Source organism: Aotus nancymaae, unplaced genomic scaffold (assembly GCF_030222135.1).
Source record: "Aotus nancymaae isolate 86718 unplaced genomic scaffold, 86718_ANA_hifiasm-v0.15.2.pri h1tg000089l, whole genome shotgun sequence".
Lineage (NCBI taxonomy): Eukaryota > Metazoa > Chordata > Mammalia > Primates > Aotidae > Aotus > Aotus nancymaae.
The window spans coordinates 2,044,801-2,059,498 of NW_026988504.1; the positions used below are offsets into that span (position 1 = coordinate 2,044,801).

The 14,698-nt window shown below is 60.4% G+C and overlaps 2 protein-coding genes across 2 annotated transcripts; one reads left to right on the plus strand and one right to left on the minus strand.

Moving 5' to 3' along the window:
• Positions 1-754: 754 nt before the first annotated feature.
• NDUFAF8 (NADH:ubiquinone oxidoreductase complex assembly factor 8) lies at positions 755-2,682 on the minus strand. The gene is made up of 3 exons (XM_012452745.2): positions 2,599-2,682; positions 2,368-2,478; positions 755-1,050 (listed from the first exon to the last, which is right to left on the minus strand). Exons 1-3 carry the CDS (start codon positions 2,680-2,682, stop codon positions 1,021-1,023), a joined length of 225 nt encoding a protein of 74 aa, XP_012308168.2. The 3' UTR covers positions 755-1,020.
• A 305-nt stretch (positions 2,683-2,987) lies between these two features.
• Positions 2,988-13,747, plus strand: TEPSIN (TEPSIN adaptor related protein complex 4 accessory protein). The gene is made up of 13 exons (XM_012452746.3): positions 2,988-3,057; positions 4,444-4,516; positions 4,830-4,921; positions 5,099-5,192; positions 7,890-7,957; positions 8,307-8,385; positions 8,520-8,591; positions 9,583-9,786; positions 10,093-10,255; positions 10,407-10,520; positions 10,629-10,707; positions 11,628-11,762; positions 12,590-13,747. Exons 1-13 carry the CDS (start codon positions 3,010-3,012, stop codon positions 13,136-13,138), a joined length of 1,770 nt encoding a protein of 589 aa, XP_012308169.2. The 5' UTR covers positions 2,988-3,009; the 3' UTR covers positions 13,139-13,747.
• The last annotated feature ends 951 nt before the right edge of the window (positions 13,748-14,698 follow it).

A 14,698-nucleotide genomic window follows, 5' to 3' on the forward strand; every position in this document is an offset into this window, starting at 1 on the left:
GACTCACAATGCCCAGCTCCAGCAGACCCTCCACCCAGATGAGACAGCGGGTGTTTGACCCTTAGGGGAAACCAGGCTAATTCTGGGACAGCCTCTGAGGAGGGAACATAGAGGTACAGACCTCAGCCCACAGGGTCAGCTGCTCGCAGGGGCCTGGGGACAGCTGCAGGCCACAGCCCCAGCATAGCGAGACCTCCACACTTGGGAGCAAGGGAACGCCTGAAGCAGTTCCAGCCACGCCCGGCAGGTGGCGCTCGGGCCCCACAGATTCCCGAGTCTCCCTGTCAGCGAGTGCCTGGGCAGGGTCAGGGTGTCGCCCTTCTCACCTTAGTTTCAGGTCCAGTGGTGTGATAGGGAGGGGGATGAGAGGGCAGGAGCCATCAGTGAAGTACCTGGGCTGCTGAGGGGGGGACCAACCCCACACCACAAAGGAGTGTCAGTGGCTGCTGGTGCCCCACACAGGCCCCTCTCAGAGGCTCAGGCCCTTTTGTAAAGAGCCCCTGCCTTACCCCACATCCAGGAAAGCCGCCTTCGAGGACCCTGCCCCATGGGGTGTCCTGTCCTCATCTTTGGTGTGTACTATATATACCCGTAGTGAGGTCTGCAGGCTTCACCAGATTCAGATTAAATACCTTAGTGAGAATGTTTTAAAACGGACATTTTGAGGCAGTGTGTCCCTGAGTCCCAGCCCTGTCCTTTTTGGGGGAGAAGCCAGGGCCCACAGGTTGCAGTCTGCACACAGTAAGCCCCGTGCTGCAGGATCTGACAGAATCTTTATCGTGGCTTCCGTTACATCTTATTCTAACTCAAGTCCTTACAGACACAATGCTGGAAAACTAATTTCTGCTCTACCCACACCTCAACTTGCTGAGAAGAAACACAGGATCTAACATCAGGAAGTCATGTCTTCACCATTCCCACTTCCTTTCTGCCCTGGGCATTCCATGTGTGCCACCAGGTGCCATCAGGGACGAGGGCTCTGTACCCACAGCAGCAGACAGGTGTGACGCTCAGAACCTCCTAACAGCCTCCCTCCAGCGTCTTCTTGGCCTGCAAGATAAAGTGTTTTGTCTGAATGGCTTGCTTCCAAGTTAGACACAGCTTAAAGGAAAGCTACCACACCAAATGCCGTATTCTACCAAGTACCTTACAGAGACTTTGGTGCTGGCACATGCCGGAGGCTCGACTGGTTGGAGAACCATGGGTTGGTTCTCTGGGTCACTGGTTCAAGGGACAAGGGCCTTGTGACACCATCACAGACCTCACTGCTGTACCCTCCTCTGACCCCCACCACATGCCACATTTGGTCCCATGCTATCATAAAGGGAAAGCAGGAGGCACCACCCCCAGCTTTTTTTTTTTTTTTTGAGACACAGCCTCACTCTGTCGCCCAGGCTGGAGTACAGTGGCATGATCTCAGCTCACTGCAACCTCCACCTCCCAGGTTCAAGTGATCTTCCCACCTCAGCCTCCCAAGTAACTGGGACTACAGGTGAACACCACCATGCCCGGCTAATTTTTTTTTTTTTTTTTTTGTAGAGACAGGGTCTCTGTATGCTGCTCAGGCTGGTCTCAAACTTCTAGGCTAAGGCAATTCAGCCACCTCAGCCTCCCAAAGTGGTAGGATTACGGGTGTAAGCCACCATACCCAGCAAAAGTGCAACTTCTGATGAGTCACCCACCCTGCATCCAAGGCTGCTGGGGGCAGGTTAGAATGAAGGCCGTGAAGCTTTTATTCAAGTATCCTTTCTCTGGCCCAAATCTCTGGATTGACAGCTCCCAGTAAACAGTCAGCACTGGCGTCACAGCCCACCCAGACACACTGAGTCGGGGCGCCCGAGGTGGTACCCAGTGAGGCTGACACTTAGGGAAACAACCTCAGAATGACTTAAAGCCCCACGGTCAGGAAGCCCATCGTGCCAGTTGTGAGAGTGGCGGGGGCATGCCCGGCAGGGCAGGTGCTGAAGGAATCCACCACCGCAGCTGCACAGAGGGCTGCGAGTGCCGGAGAGGCGAAGACCCAGAAGGTGCTGGGTACTTGCTGGGAGTCCTGTGTCGGGTGGATGCTGGCATGACACCCCTCGGCGGCAGTGCCAACACGAAAACTTAACGCGTTTTACAAGGCACCTTCTTGCACACATCCCCCATCCTTTCTGAGACTGGTGCCAGTCCCGCTTTACAAACATGCAGGCAGAAACCCGGGACCGCCGAGGTTTCGCGGGCTTGTCGGCGGCTCGGTGGTTTGGTCAGCCGGGGTCAAAAGCACACAGCAGCGGCTCAAACTTTGAACCAACGAGAAAGCAAAGGAAGGCCGGGGCCCGCCGGCTCTTGGAGGGGAAGGGCTCGGAGGGGCCCGCGCCCACCTACCGCGGCGGCGAAGCAGCTCCGCAGGGCCTCGAACTCCCGCGCGCAGAGGTCCTTGCTCAGGCGGCCGCCCGGGGCCGTAGAGGCCTGCACGCACCTGCCGTACGCCGCGGCCTGCGGAGGGGACGGGCGCGGGTCGTGGGGTCCCCTGTCCCCGTCACCGCCCTTCCTCCCCATCACCGCCCCACTCGGCCCTTCCTGCCCCGCAGCACTGGCCCGCCCGGGGCTCCTCACCTCGGCCCCGCAGGCGGCCAGCCGTTCAGGGAAGGCGCGGAGGCGGCTTCGCACCCGGCGCCACACCGCTCCGTTAGCCGACATGAGCCGCTGTTCCCAGAGCCCCTGGACGCCGCCATATTAGGTCCGTCCTCTTCCGGTGTCAAACTGCTTGATAGGTCGGCGCTTCCGCCCATCATCTTTCCTGAGCTTTTTAATTGCCGTCTCCTGGCCTTGAGCCCCCTGCAATTGGCTTTTGTCCTTGTCTGTCTCTGCTCTGGGACTTCGGATTGGCCTAGGCTCAAATTATTTACGAAGCCGACCTCAGGGCCCGTCCCACCACGAGGGACTGGGCAGCGGAGCCGGATGCGCGCGGTGATTGGACGGCCCGGGCCTGGCGGAAGCGGGGCGGACCGGGAGGTGACTTGCATCATGGCGGCAGCGCCGCCGCTGCGGGACCGCCTGAACTTTCTGCACCGGGTGAGTGAGGGCGGCCCGCCCCGCCCCGGCCCCACCTGTCCTCTCGGGCGCCGCTCGCCCCGGGCCGGAGCCGTTGACCTTGCGTCCCCGCCCTGGGTAGCCGCTCCCGGCCCCTTCGCCACGCCGTCCCCGGGCCTCCCAAGCCGGACCCGCCGAGCGCCAGGGCGATGGGCACAGCCAGACCCTGCGGAGGAGAACGGGCCTCGGCCGGCATTCAGTGGCCTCCGACGGGCGGGAAGGAGCGGCGGACCCGGTGGACGCGGAGCCGCTGCGTCCGCGCTGCCGGCGCCCGGTGGGCTGACGGTGGCATTTCAGAGGAGGGCTCCGGTCCTGGAGAGGCACCCCTGGGTTGCCGAGAACACAGACGCCTCGAAGGGACAGAGAAGGACAACCGTTCTAAGCCCCTTTTAGTAAACGCTCTGAGGAGGAGAGGTCGGGGCCAGTCCCCAGGTGTCCTCCAGAGCAAACGGTCTTCTTCTGTCAGCCCTGAGCTTTCCTAGGCTGGACCTCAGAGGGGGCTGGGTGGTCCCAGGGCGCGGCCTTGGGCCGCCAGAAGCCACGCTACGGTTGGTCAAGCTCTCCGTGCGGGCTTTGGACAGAGTCGTTCTGTGCTGCGTTCTGCAGTCGTCAGCTGTCACCTGCAAACCTCTCAGCCCCGCTTAGGGCTTGATGGGCAGAGTGTCAGTGATGTGTGTCCACAGCCTCGGGAAACACTTCAGGTCCACGTGTTTTTGTGTTGTCACTAGATCTCAGCCCTCACGAGGTCGGTCCCATGCTTGTCCTCTTACTGAATAATGCAAGAATGAGTGTTTCCAATTTTCACCCCATAAACCATACATCTCCCTGCCAGTAAGTGAGCATGAAACGTGTAAGTACGTCTGCATTAGGCGAACGTAAAACACACGGTGTCACTCGGTTCTCAGGAGCGATGGAGCCAGTCAGGCCAAGCGGCTCTGTCACTCTGCCAATCCAGGCTCTAGGAAGGTGGGGCCATTCATAGTCCCCTGCGTGGAAAAGGGGCTTGCCCGGGCCTTGTTTGGCTTTGCTAGTCGGTAGGTAGGTACAGGAGAAGTACCTTCAAGTAGCCTTACATGCTGGGAAGTGCAGGGAGGCTGGGGGCTGTGTCCTGTCTTATCCCAAGTGGCGCAGCCCCTCCCTGGAGAACGCCATCGATTTGCCTCTTCTCTGAGGCTGTTCGTCCCTGACGGTTGAGGACCCTGCTGCAGGCTCCCTGTGGCCCGTAGCACCATTCTCGTCCCTTCCCAGTCCTTTCTCCGACCATGTCAACAGCAAGAGGTGGGCCGTTTCCATCCCCTTTGGGAGCTGCGGACTCACCCCTCCAGGAAATGGTGCCTCATCACGGCAGAGGCTCTTGTTCCCTTTCAGCTCCCGATTCTCCTGAAGGGGACGTCGGATGATGATGTCCCATGTCCTGGCTACCTGTTTGAAGAGATTGCTAGTATCCTTCCTCGACGTCCCTGTGTAGGGGAAAGAGCGGATAGCAGGGTCCTGGTGTGGGGCAAAGGGTCATTGGGGGTTCTGCTGTCGCTGGAGGGATCAGCAGCTCCTTTATCATTGAAACCAGGCATGGGTGGGGTCTGAAGGCTGCGATACTGATGGCTCGGGAGACCCTGGAAGCCCCAGTGCTCCTGACGGCAGGGCCTGCAGCACGTGCCTCCAGGCAGCGTGAGCTGGGAGGTCCCAGGGCCGTTTCCCTGCACGGCCCGGCACAGCCTTCATCATCTCCCTTCCCTAACCCGAGCGTGCCGCAGAAATCTCCCATGAGTCTCTGGGCAGCAGCCAGTGCCTGCTGGAGTACCTCCTGACCCGCCTGCACAACAGCTCTGGCCACGGGAAGCTCAAGGTGAGCCCCTGGGTGGTCAAGGGTCAGGCCCAAGCCCCTGCCCACGGTGCTGAGGCTGGAGGAGCAGACGAGCGGCGCAGGGTGGCCGGTGGCTCTGTGCCCTTGGGGAGCCCCTGGCCCTGCCCTGGGTGTCCCATGTCCGGCCCGCCCAGCGCTGCTGACCGCCCCACTCCCCAGGTGCTGAAGATCCTGCTCTATCTGTGCAGCCACGGGTCCTCCTCCTTCCTGCTCATCCTCAAACGCAACTCCGCCTTCATCCAGGAAGCTGCAGGTACAGGGGCCATGCACGCGCTCCGGAAGAGCCAGGGCCGTGGACAATGGGAGAGGGTGGTGAATCCTCCGGGCTTGAGAAGGAAGAAGTCGGCTAGAGCCCTCACCCCAGCCTGGTCCTGACTGCCGCCCCACCTTGCTGATCCTGGCCGATCCCTGGCCTCTCCACCTGCTGCCCACCCTCACCCCAGCTGGCAGGCTCGGCCTCCCCCGATGCACCCTGCCCCATCCCTCCGCTGGGTCCTGCGTGCCTGCCATGCGTCCCTGGGCCTTCGGCTGCGTCTGTCCCTGCACTTGCTACCTGGGTGCCATTGTTCGTTTCTGTGTGCCCCGAGGGTCCTCCGCCCATCCCAGCACCCACACGTAGCAGGCTCCGTGCCCGTCACATGTCCTCCCCAAGCCATGGGTTCTCCTAGGGCTGCTCCTCAGAGCCCAAGACAGGGAGGGTGGGGCTGGGAGGCAGGAGAGGTGGCCTGGCTGGTCTGTCCAGGCAGCAGGTGGGGCTGGGAGAGTCATCCCCCCGGCTGGGGGCAGTGCCGTGTGCCTCTGCCTAATGAGTACTTGTGCGGGCTGGGCATGAGATCTTCCGTGGGGAGGAGGGAGGCTTGGCTCCAGGTGGCCTTGGGCGCACCGCAACTAGACCCCCTGCTCCCCGCCGCCCCTGAATGGAATTCCGGGGAGGGGGACTGAGTCTCTCTTGTGCCACTGCTTGCTTGTGGAAAACCTCAGCGTGTTCCATCTGCTGGGCTCACCCCAAAACTGGTGTCAAAACCAGTGCTGCCCCACTTGATGGCACGTGGGTGTGTGGCTCAGAGGGACTGAGTGTCCCACAGGGGCCAGCGCTGTGGGCCACCGTAGACAGCTGTGACAGGCAACTTAGGTGGCAGATGCCCCTCAGGGGCCACCGTAGACAGCTGTGACACTCAACTTAGGACTTAGGTGGCGGATGCCCTGAGGAGGGACAGTGCCGGGTGCTCTTGCCATCCTAAGGCGCTCCTTAGAGCTTTGGAGCCGGCCATTCATCCTTACCGTTCACCGGGTCAGAGGGACCCGGCCTCCCAGGCCCCTCCCATGGCTGTGGCTGGTACAGTTCCGTCGTGGCCTCGGTGGTCTTGAGGACATGCCCTGGGGGGTGGGGCTGCAGCAGGCCCCGGGGATGGGAAGGGCCTTTCTCAGACCCGAGGTTCTTGTCGGCACTGGAGTCTCCGCTGTGCAGAAGCGGTTGTGGGTGTTTGCTGTCGCCTGCCGTGCCTGGGCACTGGCCCTGGTCGTGCATGGGCTATGGAAAGTGTCTGCACAGGCCCCGTGAGGAAAGCAGGTGCCAGATGCCACACGCTAGAGACAGGCACCCTGCACCCGGCGGGGGTGTGCAGCACTCTAGCCTGGGTAACAGAGTGAGACTCTGTCTCAAAAAAAAATAATAATAATAATAAGGAAAGGAGGAAGGAAGCAAAGAGGGAGGGGGAAGGGAAGAAGGGAGGGAGGAAGGCGGCTGTCAGTCAAAGACAGGTTTTCTTTACTTAAAGCCTGAGAGGCGCCCCTGGCCGATGGTCAGGAGACTTTGTGTCACAGACTAAGAGCATGTATTGGTTTTAGCGTGAGGGGCTTATCAGAAGCTGGGGATGTTTGTGTGTGTGGAGAAGTTTCTGGCAGGGTTGAGTCTCTGGAGGAGGGGATGTTATTTTGGAGCAGACATCCTTCCGGCCGGAGGGTGGTTATCTCGAGGCCGGCATCTTCCCAGCGGCGGTGGTTTATCTCAGGGCTAGCGTGTCTCTGGTCGGGAGGAGTTTGAACGTTTCTGGTTGGAGATGTTATTTGTGGTTTATGGGCATATTGATCTTAGCTGTTAGACTGATGCTGTGTGGATTTAGGCAGTTTGTTATAAGGTGAACTTTAGAATGAAGGGCTTGTCCAAGATGATGGCACTCCTGCTCTGTCACCGAAGAGGGGCAGTGTGGGGTGCAGGCGGGTGGTCCCGGCTCCTGCCGAGAAGATGGCGTCTCGCCAGCAGGTCATCCAGCCACTGACTCAGCTTGTGGTCGCCAACCCTGGGCCCAGGGGCAGCCAGGGCATCTTCTCTAAATCACGGGGCCAGCCTGCCAGGGTGGAGATGGGCAGCTGAGGGGTGAAGAGGACTCAGCTGTGATGGAGGCGCCCGCCTTCCCACGCGTGGCCCTCCAGGGCTGCTCAGAGGAGCGGCTCTCAGGATGAGTCCTGAAAGGGTGCTTGGCCCCAGGTGAGGCTTGGGGGGCCCTGGGGCCCTAGGATTTAAGGAAAGACATCCCAGTTCACTGTGACTGGAGCTCTCAGAGCAGGGGAGCCCAAGGCAGCTGAGACTGGGTATGGGCGGGGCCAGGTAGAACTTTCAGGCTGTGATAGAGAACGCTGCTTTCACCCTCCAGGCCCGGGGAAGCCTCTGGGGGTCCCTGGTGTGCGTGGGGCAGGTAGAGTGGGCAGGGGGGAGGCCGAACCAGCTCAGATACAAGGGGTTGTGGGTCCTGGGGAGACAAGGTGGGTGCTGTGGAGAGAGACTTGCCTCTGTGGGGCATGGGTGACGGGGAGCCAAGGGTTTGCTTAGGTGTGGCCTCTGCACGGTCCTGGTGGCAGAGCATGCCACCCTGGAGAGGGCCCAGTGTGCCATGCCTCGCAGGGGCAGCAGCGCCAGGTTCAGCCTCAACTTGCCTTTTCTGCTTTGCAGCTTTTTCGGGGCCACCAGATCCTCTGCACGGGAACAGCTTGTACCAGAAGGTTCGGGCAGCCGCACAGGTGAGCCCAGGAGCAGAGTCGCTCTGCAGCAGGGCACCCCTCCTCCCGTAGAGGGGCAGGACTGGGGCCTGGATGTCAGCTAGAGGGTTTGCCGTTCTCCCACCAGGGGCCCCTGCCTCCGCTTCTGGCTGGGGGTTGTGGGGTTCTCCCACCCACACCCCTGCCTCTGCTCCTGGCTGGGGGGTGTGGGGTGCTCCTGCCTCCACTCCTGGCTGCTGGACACAGCCCACCCATGTCTGGCTAAGTGGCTCAGGAGCCGTGTCCGGGGCACAGGATGGAGCTGGCGTGGGTGGCAGGGTGAGTACAGCAGCCCCAGCATAGGGAGCTGAGGTGTCCACCTCCCCGGTAGGACCTGGGGAGCACCCTGTTCTCTGACGCCTTGTCGCCGCTGCCTCCCTCCCCGCCTCTGGGGACCCCGCCGGCCACAGGTAGGTGACCGAAGGGGCCGTGTCCAGCCCCGGCACTGAGTTTCTGCCTTCCCAAGTGTCCTGGGCATCTTTGCCACCAGTGGGCAGGGCCGAGGGTGGGGGCCGGCTCGCCACTGACCGAGGACCCTCTGCAGGCATGGGCTCCCAGGCCAGGCCACACAGCACCCTCCAGGGTTTTGGCTACAGCAAGGAACACGGCCACACGGGTGAGTGGGAAGGGCCTGCATGGGCGCCAGCATCCCAGGGTGCAGGGGTGAGGAGGGCGTGGGGGGGCAGGGCTGCCCACCTGCTAGCTGCTGCCCCTGTCCCCTCCCCTATGCAGCCTCAGTCCTTCCTGGGGCTGCCCCCACTGTCACTCTGGCAGCCCGACGTGGATGTGGGGCAGGTGTGGCCAGGGCTGCTTTATGGATAGGTGGGAGAAAGAGGGCTGAACGGGAGGGCAGGGGCGAGTCCGCTCTGAGAGAGGCCGAGGGCCACGGCCCTGGCTGTGGTGGGGGTGACTCAGGCGGTCATGTGGGGAGCTATTAGGAGCTGGGGCAGCTCCAGTGGACGACTGCTCATCAGCACCAGGAGAGCCATGGGTGGCACCACTGCCTGCAGCTCGGTCCCAGCTCTTGGCCCAGCCATGCCCTGCTGCAGCCCTGGGGATGTGTCTAGCTGTTCACTGCTAGGCTGTCCCGGCCTGGCCATGCCCTGCTGCAGGCCCGGGTACATGTCTAGCTGCTGACCGTCAGGCTGTCCCGGCCCAGCCATGCCCTGTCGCGGACCCCGGACATGTCTGGCTGCTCGCCGCCAGGCCATCATGCTGTCCTGCACAGCTCGGGGGATCCTGCTGACGTTTTGATATGGGGGTGCCTTCTACAGGGAGCTCACATGGGAAGGGCGGGCCCCTCCCAGGCCTGGATACCCCTCCCTCAGCCAAGGCCGAGGCCAGGCCCCTTAGGACACCCTCACTCCCAGAGGACAGAGGGACAGAGACCTAACTGCGGTGAGCTGGAGGCATCCAGAGAATGCTAAAGTGGAGTCCACAGGGAGCTTCCGGAAGGCCCGGTCCCCCGGGAGGCCTCTGTACCTGCAGTGTGTCCATACCCGACCTCCCCAAGCCTCAGCAGGGAGCCAGTGTGGGCAGCCTGCTCTCAGAGGACCCAGGTGGGGCCACGCTGGGTGGCTGTCCCATCGCCCTCTCCTCTGGCGCAGGATCAGCAGGCGAAGCCTTCCTCTCCACCATCCAGAAGGCCGCAGAGGTGGTGGCCAGTGCCGTGCGCCCAGGGCCCGAGAGTCACGGTACCCAGAGGCTCCTGCCGCGGGGTGACGCCTACCAGCCTGCCGTGATGCCTGCAGCCAGCCACGGGCCCCCAGCCCTGGGGAACACACTCCCCGGGGCCAGTCCAGGTCCCCGAGGTATCAAGGCGAGGGCTCCTCTCCTTCACTAGGAGTGAAGGAGTCTGGGTCACTCCTTTCTGTCACCACTGGGGCTTTGTGGCCATAGAGGCACATGCCAGGGCCTCCCACACAGCCGGAGGGGCAGCACCCGAGGTGGAAGCAGATGCCTGTGGGAGCTGGTGTTTGCTGAAGCCGGAGCCAAGGTGGCCACCCATGCTCAGCTCAGGACTCAGCCCCTCAGGGCTCCTGGTCCGGGGCCCCGGGAGGTGGGCATGGGGCTGGCCTGAAGCCCCGGGGAGCTCACCTCCATCCTGTTTCCTCCAGCTGTGAGGCACCGGCCTGGGCAGGCTGGAGGGGGCTGGGATGAGCTGGACAGCGGCCCCAGCTCTCAGAATTCCTCCCAGAACAGCGACCTGAGCAGGGCCTCAGACTCTGGCAGCGACAGCCATTCAGGGACCAGCCGGGAGCCGGGCGACCTGGCAGAAAGGTAAGTGGGAGCGGCCGGAGTGGTCTTGGAGCCCCCACCCCCCACCGCACCCTCCCAGCATGGCTCCTGCTCTTCAGGTTCTTCCCAGTGCAGGCGGGGGCGGCCCATGGCTGCCCGTCACTCACCCCTGACCTGGCCGTTCCCCCGGCAGGGCCGAGGTGATGGCCCTGAGTGACTGTCAGCAGGAGCTGGGCTTAGTGAGGACCGTGACTCGGGGCCCACGTGCCTTCCTGAGCCGAGAGGAGGCACAGCACTTCATCAGAGCGTGAGTGCGCCCGGCCGGCCACCCGCCCGGCGCTGCCGCAGCCCCAACCCTGGGCGAGGGACGAGGGGATGGGCCGCCACCCACCACCCAGATGTCCCCGCTGTGCAGGTGTGGGCTGCTCAACTGTGAGGCTGTGCTGCAGCTGCTGACCTGCCACCTGCGTGGGACCAGTGAATGCACGCAGCTGGTGAGCTGGGCGCGCCATGCAGGGCTTGGCCGTGTGTGTGTGCCTGTGTGTGAACGCTCCCGTGTGTATGGCTGTGTGTGAACATGCCTGCGTGTGGGTGGCTGTGTGTGAACATGCCTGTGTGTGTGCCTGTGTGTGAATATGCCTGTGTGTGTGTGTGTGGCTGTGTGTGAACATGCCTGTGTGTGAACATGCCTGTGTGTGTGGCTGTGTGTGAACATGCCTGTGTGTGAACATGCCTGTGTGTGTGGCTGTGTGTGAACATGCTTGTGTGTGTGGCTGTGTGTGAACATGCCTGTGTGTGAACGTGGCTGTATGTGAACATGCCTGTGTGTGCGTGGCTGTGTGTGGCTGTGTGTGAACATGCCTGTGTGTGTGTGTGGCTGTGTGTATGTGCTTGTGTGTGAACATTCCTGTGTGTGTATAGCTGTGTGTCTGGCTATGTGTGAACATTCCTGTGTGTGTGACTGTGCAGGCATATATGCCTGTGTGTGTATGTATGCCTGGTGTATGTGCATGCCTGTGCATGTATGCCTGTGTGTGTACACTCTTGTGCACATGTGTGGTGGTGTGCACACACCTGTGTGTGTGTACATGACTGCATGTGTGTGCTTGTATATGTGTGCACCTGTGTGTGTGTGCATGCACGTGAATGTGTGGACGCGCATGTTTGTGGGGGAGGCACATGGAGGAATAGAGGTGAGGTGATGGGGCAGTGGACCACGTGCTTCTCGCCAGGGTCTGTCCAGGAGCTGGGGTGTCAGGCGGTAAGGACAGGTCTCTGGTGGAGCTGTCCCTGCTGCCTCTCGGCACTCGGGTCGTTGGCGAGGAGGAAGAGGAGGGAGAGAGATGGCCAGACAGGACTCCCCGGCGTGGACCGCTGCCCCGTGGGTGCTGACGTTCCCTCCCTTCATCCGCAGAGGGCGCTGTGTGCCATCGCCTCCCTGGGGAGCGCCGACCTCCTTCCCCAGGAGCACATCCTTCTCCGCACCCGGCGACAGCTGCAGGAGCTCAGCATGGGCAGCCCGGGACCTGTGACCAACAAGGCCACCAAGGTGGGAAGCTGCAGGGGCCACATGCACACTGGGGTCCAAGGGCACACACAGCAGGAGATACACTGCCGTCCACGGCCACCCGGTCCTGCCCTGCGCTTGGTCAGCCCTTCCCAGAGTCCCCTCTGGAGTCCCTGTCCTGCTGACTAAGGGAGCAGCAGTCAGGGACCTCGCCTCCCTGCCCCTTCCGACTTTCACCCCAACTTCGCAGCACTCCCAGTGCACTAGCCGCTCCCTGCTCCTGGAAGCCCCCAAACTAGTCTGCCTTAATGTTCCTGCCCTTGCATCTTGGCTTACACTCACGTCTTCCAGGAAGCCCTCCTTGACTGCATGTGGAGTTAGCCACCCATGACACAGCTCATGCTCAGCTCCAAGCTGAGCATGGGAATGGTCCCATTCATCTGTGCGCACTGGAATGCTCTGAACTGCCTAGAGGCCGCAGGAATCACACTGGGAGGTCTCTCCCCACAGCCAGGCCCTGGCACCCACCCTCTGCCTGTGAGCATCCCCAGCTTCTTCCTGTTTTCTCTGTGGCTGCTGGAAACACAGGTCCTCAGTCACCCATCCCCAAGTCGTCCAGATCTGTCATTGGCCACCTGCTAGCTCACCCTTCAGTCAGAGTGAAGCATGGACCTGGGGTTCACACCACCCTGGGTGACCCTCGTCGGGGGGGTTTCTGAAACGGGCACGCCGGAAGCACCCCGTGTCTAGCAGTTGGAAACACCCAGATGTGCCAGGCCCCGTGTGTTCCCTCCACTCCCTCCTGCAGTCCCCACAATCCCCAGGGTTGCCCAGGAGCCTCCCTGGTTCCTCCTTCCTTCCTCTTTCAGATCCTGAGACACTTTGAGGCCTCCTGTGGGCAGCTGCCCCCTGCCCGAGGTACCTCGGCCGAGGCTGGCCCCATAGTTGCCCTCCCAGGCCCATCGGACCTGCTGACGGATGCTGTGCCTCTCACCGGGAGCCAGCTCTTCCTCCAGCCTCTGAGTTCAACCATGGTGTTACCCCGGAGCCCTGCTCCCTCATCTGGGATGCCACCCAGCCCTGTGCCCACCCCGCCCCCAGATACCTCCCCCATTCCAGCCCCTGGACACCCCAGCGAGGCTGCAACCAGACTGGCAGAGAGCAGGGGCTGGGGACCTGAGCAGGTCCCAGGCGGCACGGATAGCCCAGAGAGAGCCCCCAGCAGCTATGCATGGACCCCCCACTCCTTGTTTGCAGACATGGAGCTGGTGGCCTGCCCCCGCCTGGTGGGGGCTGGGGCTGCTGCCGAAGAGTCCTGCCCCGATGCCCCCTGTGTCCCCCGGACATCGTCCCAGAGGACAGCAGCTGAAGAGCCACCTGGCCCAGAGCCGTCAGCTTTCACATTCCTGAACGCCTGACCCCGTGGCCCGGCCCTGGAGTCTTCAGCTGCAGCTGCAGCCTGCGGGGCGGTGCTTCCTGAGCCTCTGCGACAGTCTCCGGGGCAGCGGACCTGAGAGGAGGACCCTAGGGCCGCCTCGGTTTCAGATCTCCTCTACCAGAGGCTCTGGCTCTTGCACTAGAATCCAGACATGGAATAGGCAGGTGGCAGGACCTCAGAAATGCTGATTTCAGGGGTCCGAGGGGCAGCCCCTGCCTGTCTTGCCCTCAGACGTGAGGTTTCTTGTGTGAATGTGGAAGCGACTACCTGGTTCTTTGTTTCATTTTAATCTTGGCTTCTTCCTTCCCCAGGAGGTCATGAGCGGCAACAAGCCACCACCTCCCAGTCCCATTGGGGTGGTTGGTTTGGTGCACGTGGGTTGAGGGTGTCTTGTCCAGGCTGTCTTGTGCTGTCTGGCCTGTGGCCATGTCAGGTTTCAGGTCCCCACGTGACCCTTTCCTGGGCTCTCACGCCTCACCCCTGTCCTGTGACGCTCCTTACACACGAAGCCTCTGGAACATCCAGTCCACCTCAGAACCTTCCGAGACAGGGTTCATGCTTTCCGAATAAACACTACTGTTTACACGAAGCTGGGCCATTTATTTTTTTTCTTTTGGATATGTGCATCTTAATAAAAATACCATCAATAAGGAGTATGCGTAGAGGACGCTTTCCTGCACGTGCGGATGGGTGCATTTCTTCCTGAAGCATCTGGTAGAACTCCCCAGTGGTGCTATCCTTGGAGTTAACCTTAATTGCAAGGTTTTAAAGTATGAAATTCAATTTCTTAAATATTAGCCTATTGGGGTTATCTAATTAATTCTAATTTCAGTAGTTTGTGTCTTCAGGGGAGGGTCCGTTTCTGTAAGCTGCTGACTGACTGCAGTTTTTGTAGTATGCCTTTAGTATTCTTCTCATTCCTAATATTGTCAGTGGTTTTCCTGTTTTCTTGGCCAGGCTGACTAGCAGTTTATTAATGTTATTAGCTTCTTCAAAGAACAAACTTTTTTTTCTGCTTCACTAATTTCTTTTTTTCAGTTTCCAATGTCACTAATTTCTGTTCTTTATTTTTCCTTTATTCTGCTCTGGGCTTATTTTTATTGTTTCAGTTTCTTAAGGTGGAAGCTTAGATTATTCGTGACCTTTGTTTTCTGTCACGAGCATTATAAACATCTCGTATCCCATTCATTGGCTGCATCTGATGAATTTTGGTATATTCAAATATTTATTCAGCTCAAAATATTTTTAAATTTCTCTTGAGACTTCCTTTTTTTCCAGTGGGTTATTTTAAAACATGTTGTTCTGTGATAATTTAATTCTGATATAATCCGAGAACATACTTAGTATGATTTCTGTTATATTGTTAAAGAATTCCTGCCGGGCATGGTGGCTCACGCCTGTAATCCCAGCACTTTGAGAGGCTGAGGCGGGTGGATCACGAGGTCAAGAGATCGAGACCATCCTGGTCAACATGGTGAAACCCCGTCTCTACTGAAAATACAAAAATTAGCTGGGCATGGTGGCGCATGCCTGTAATCCC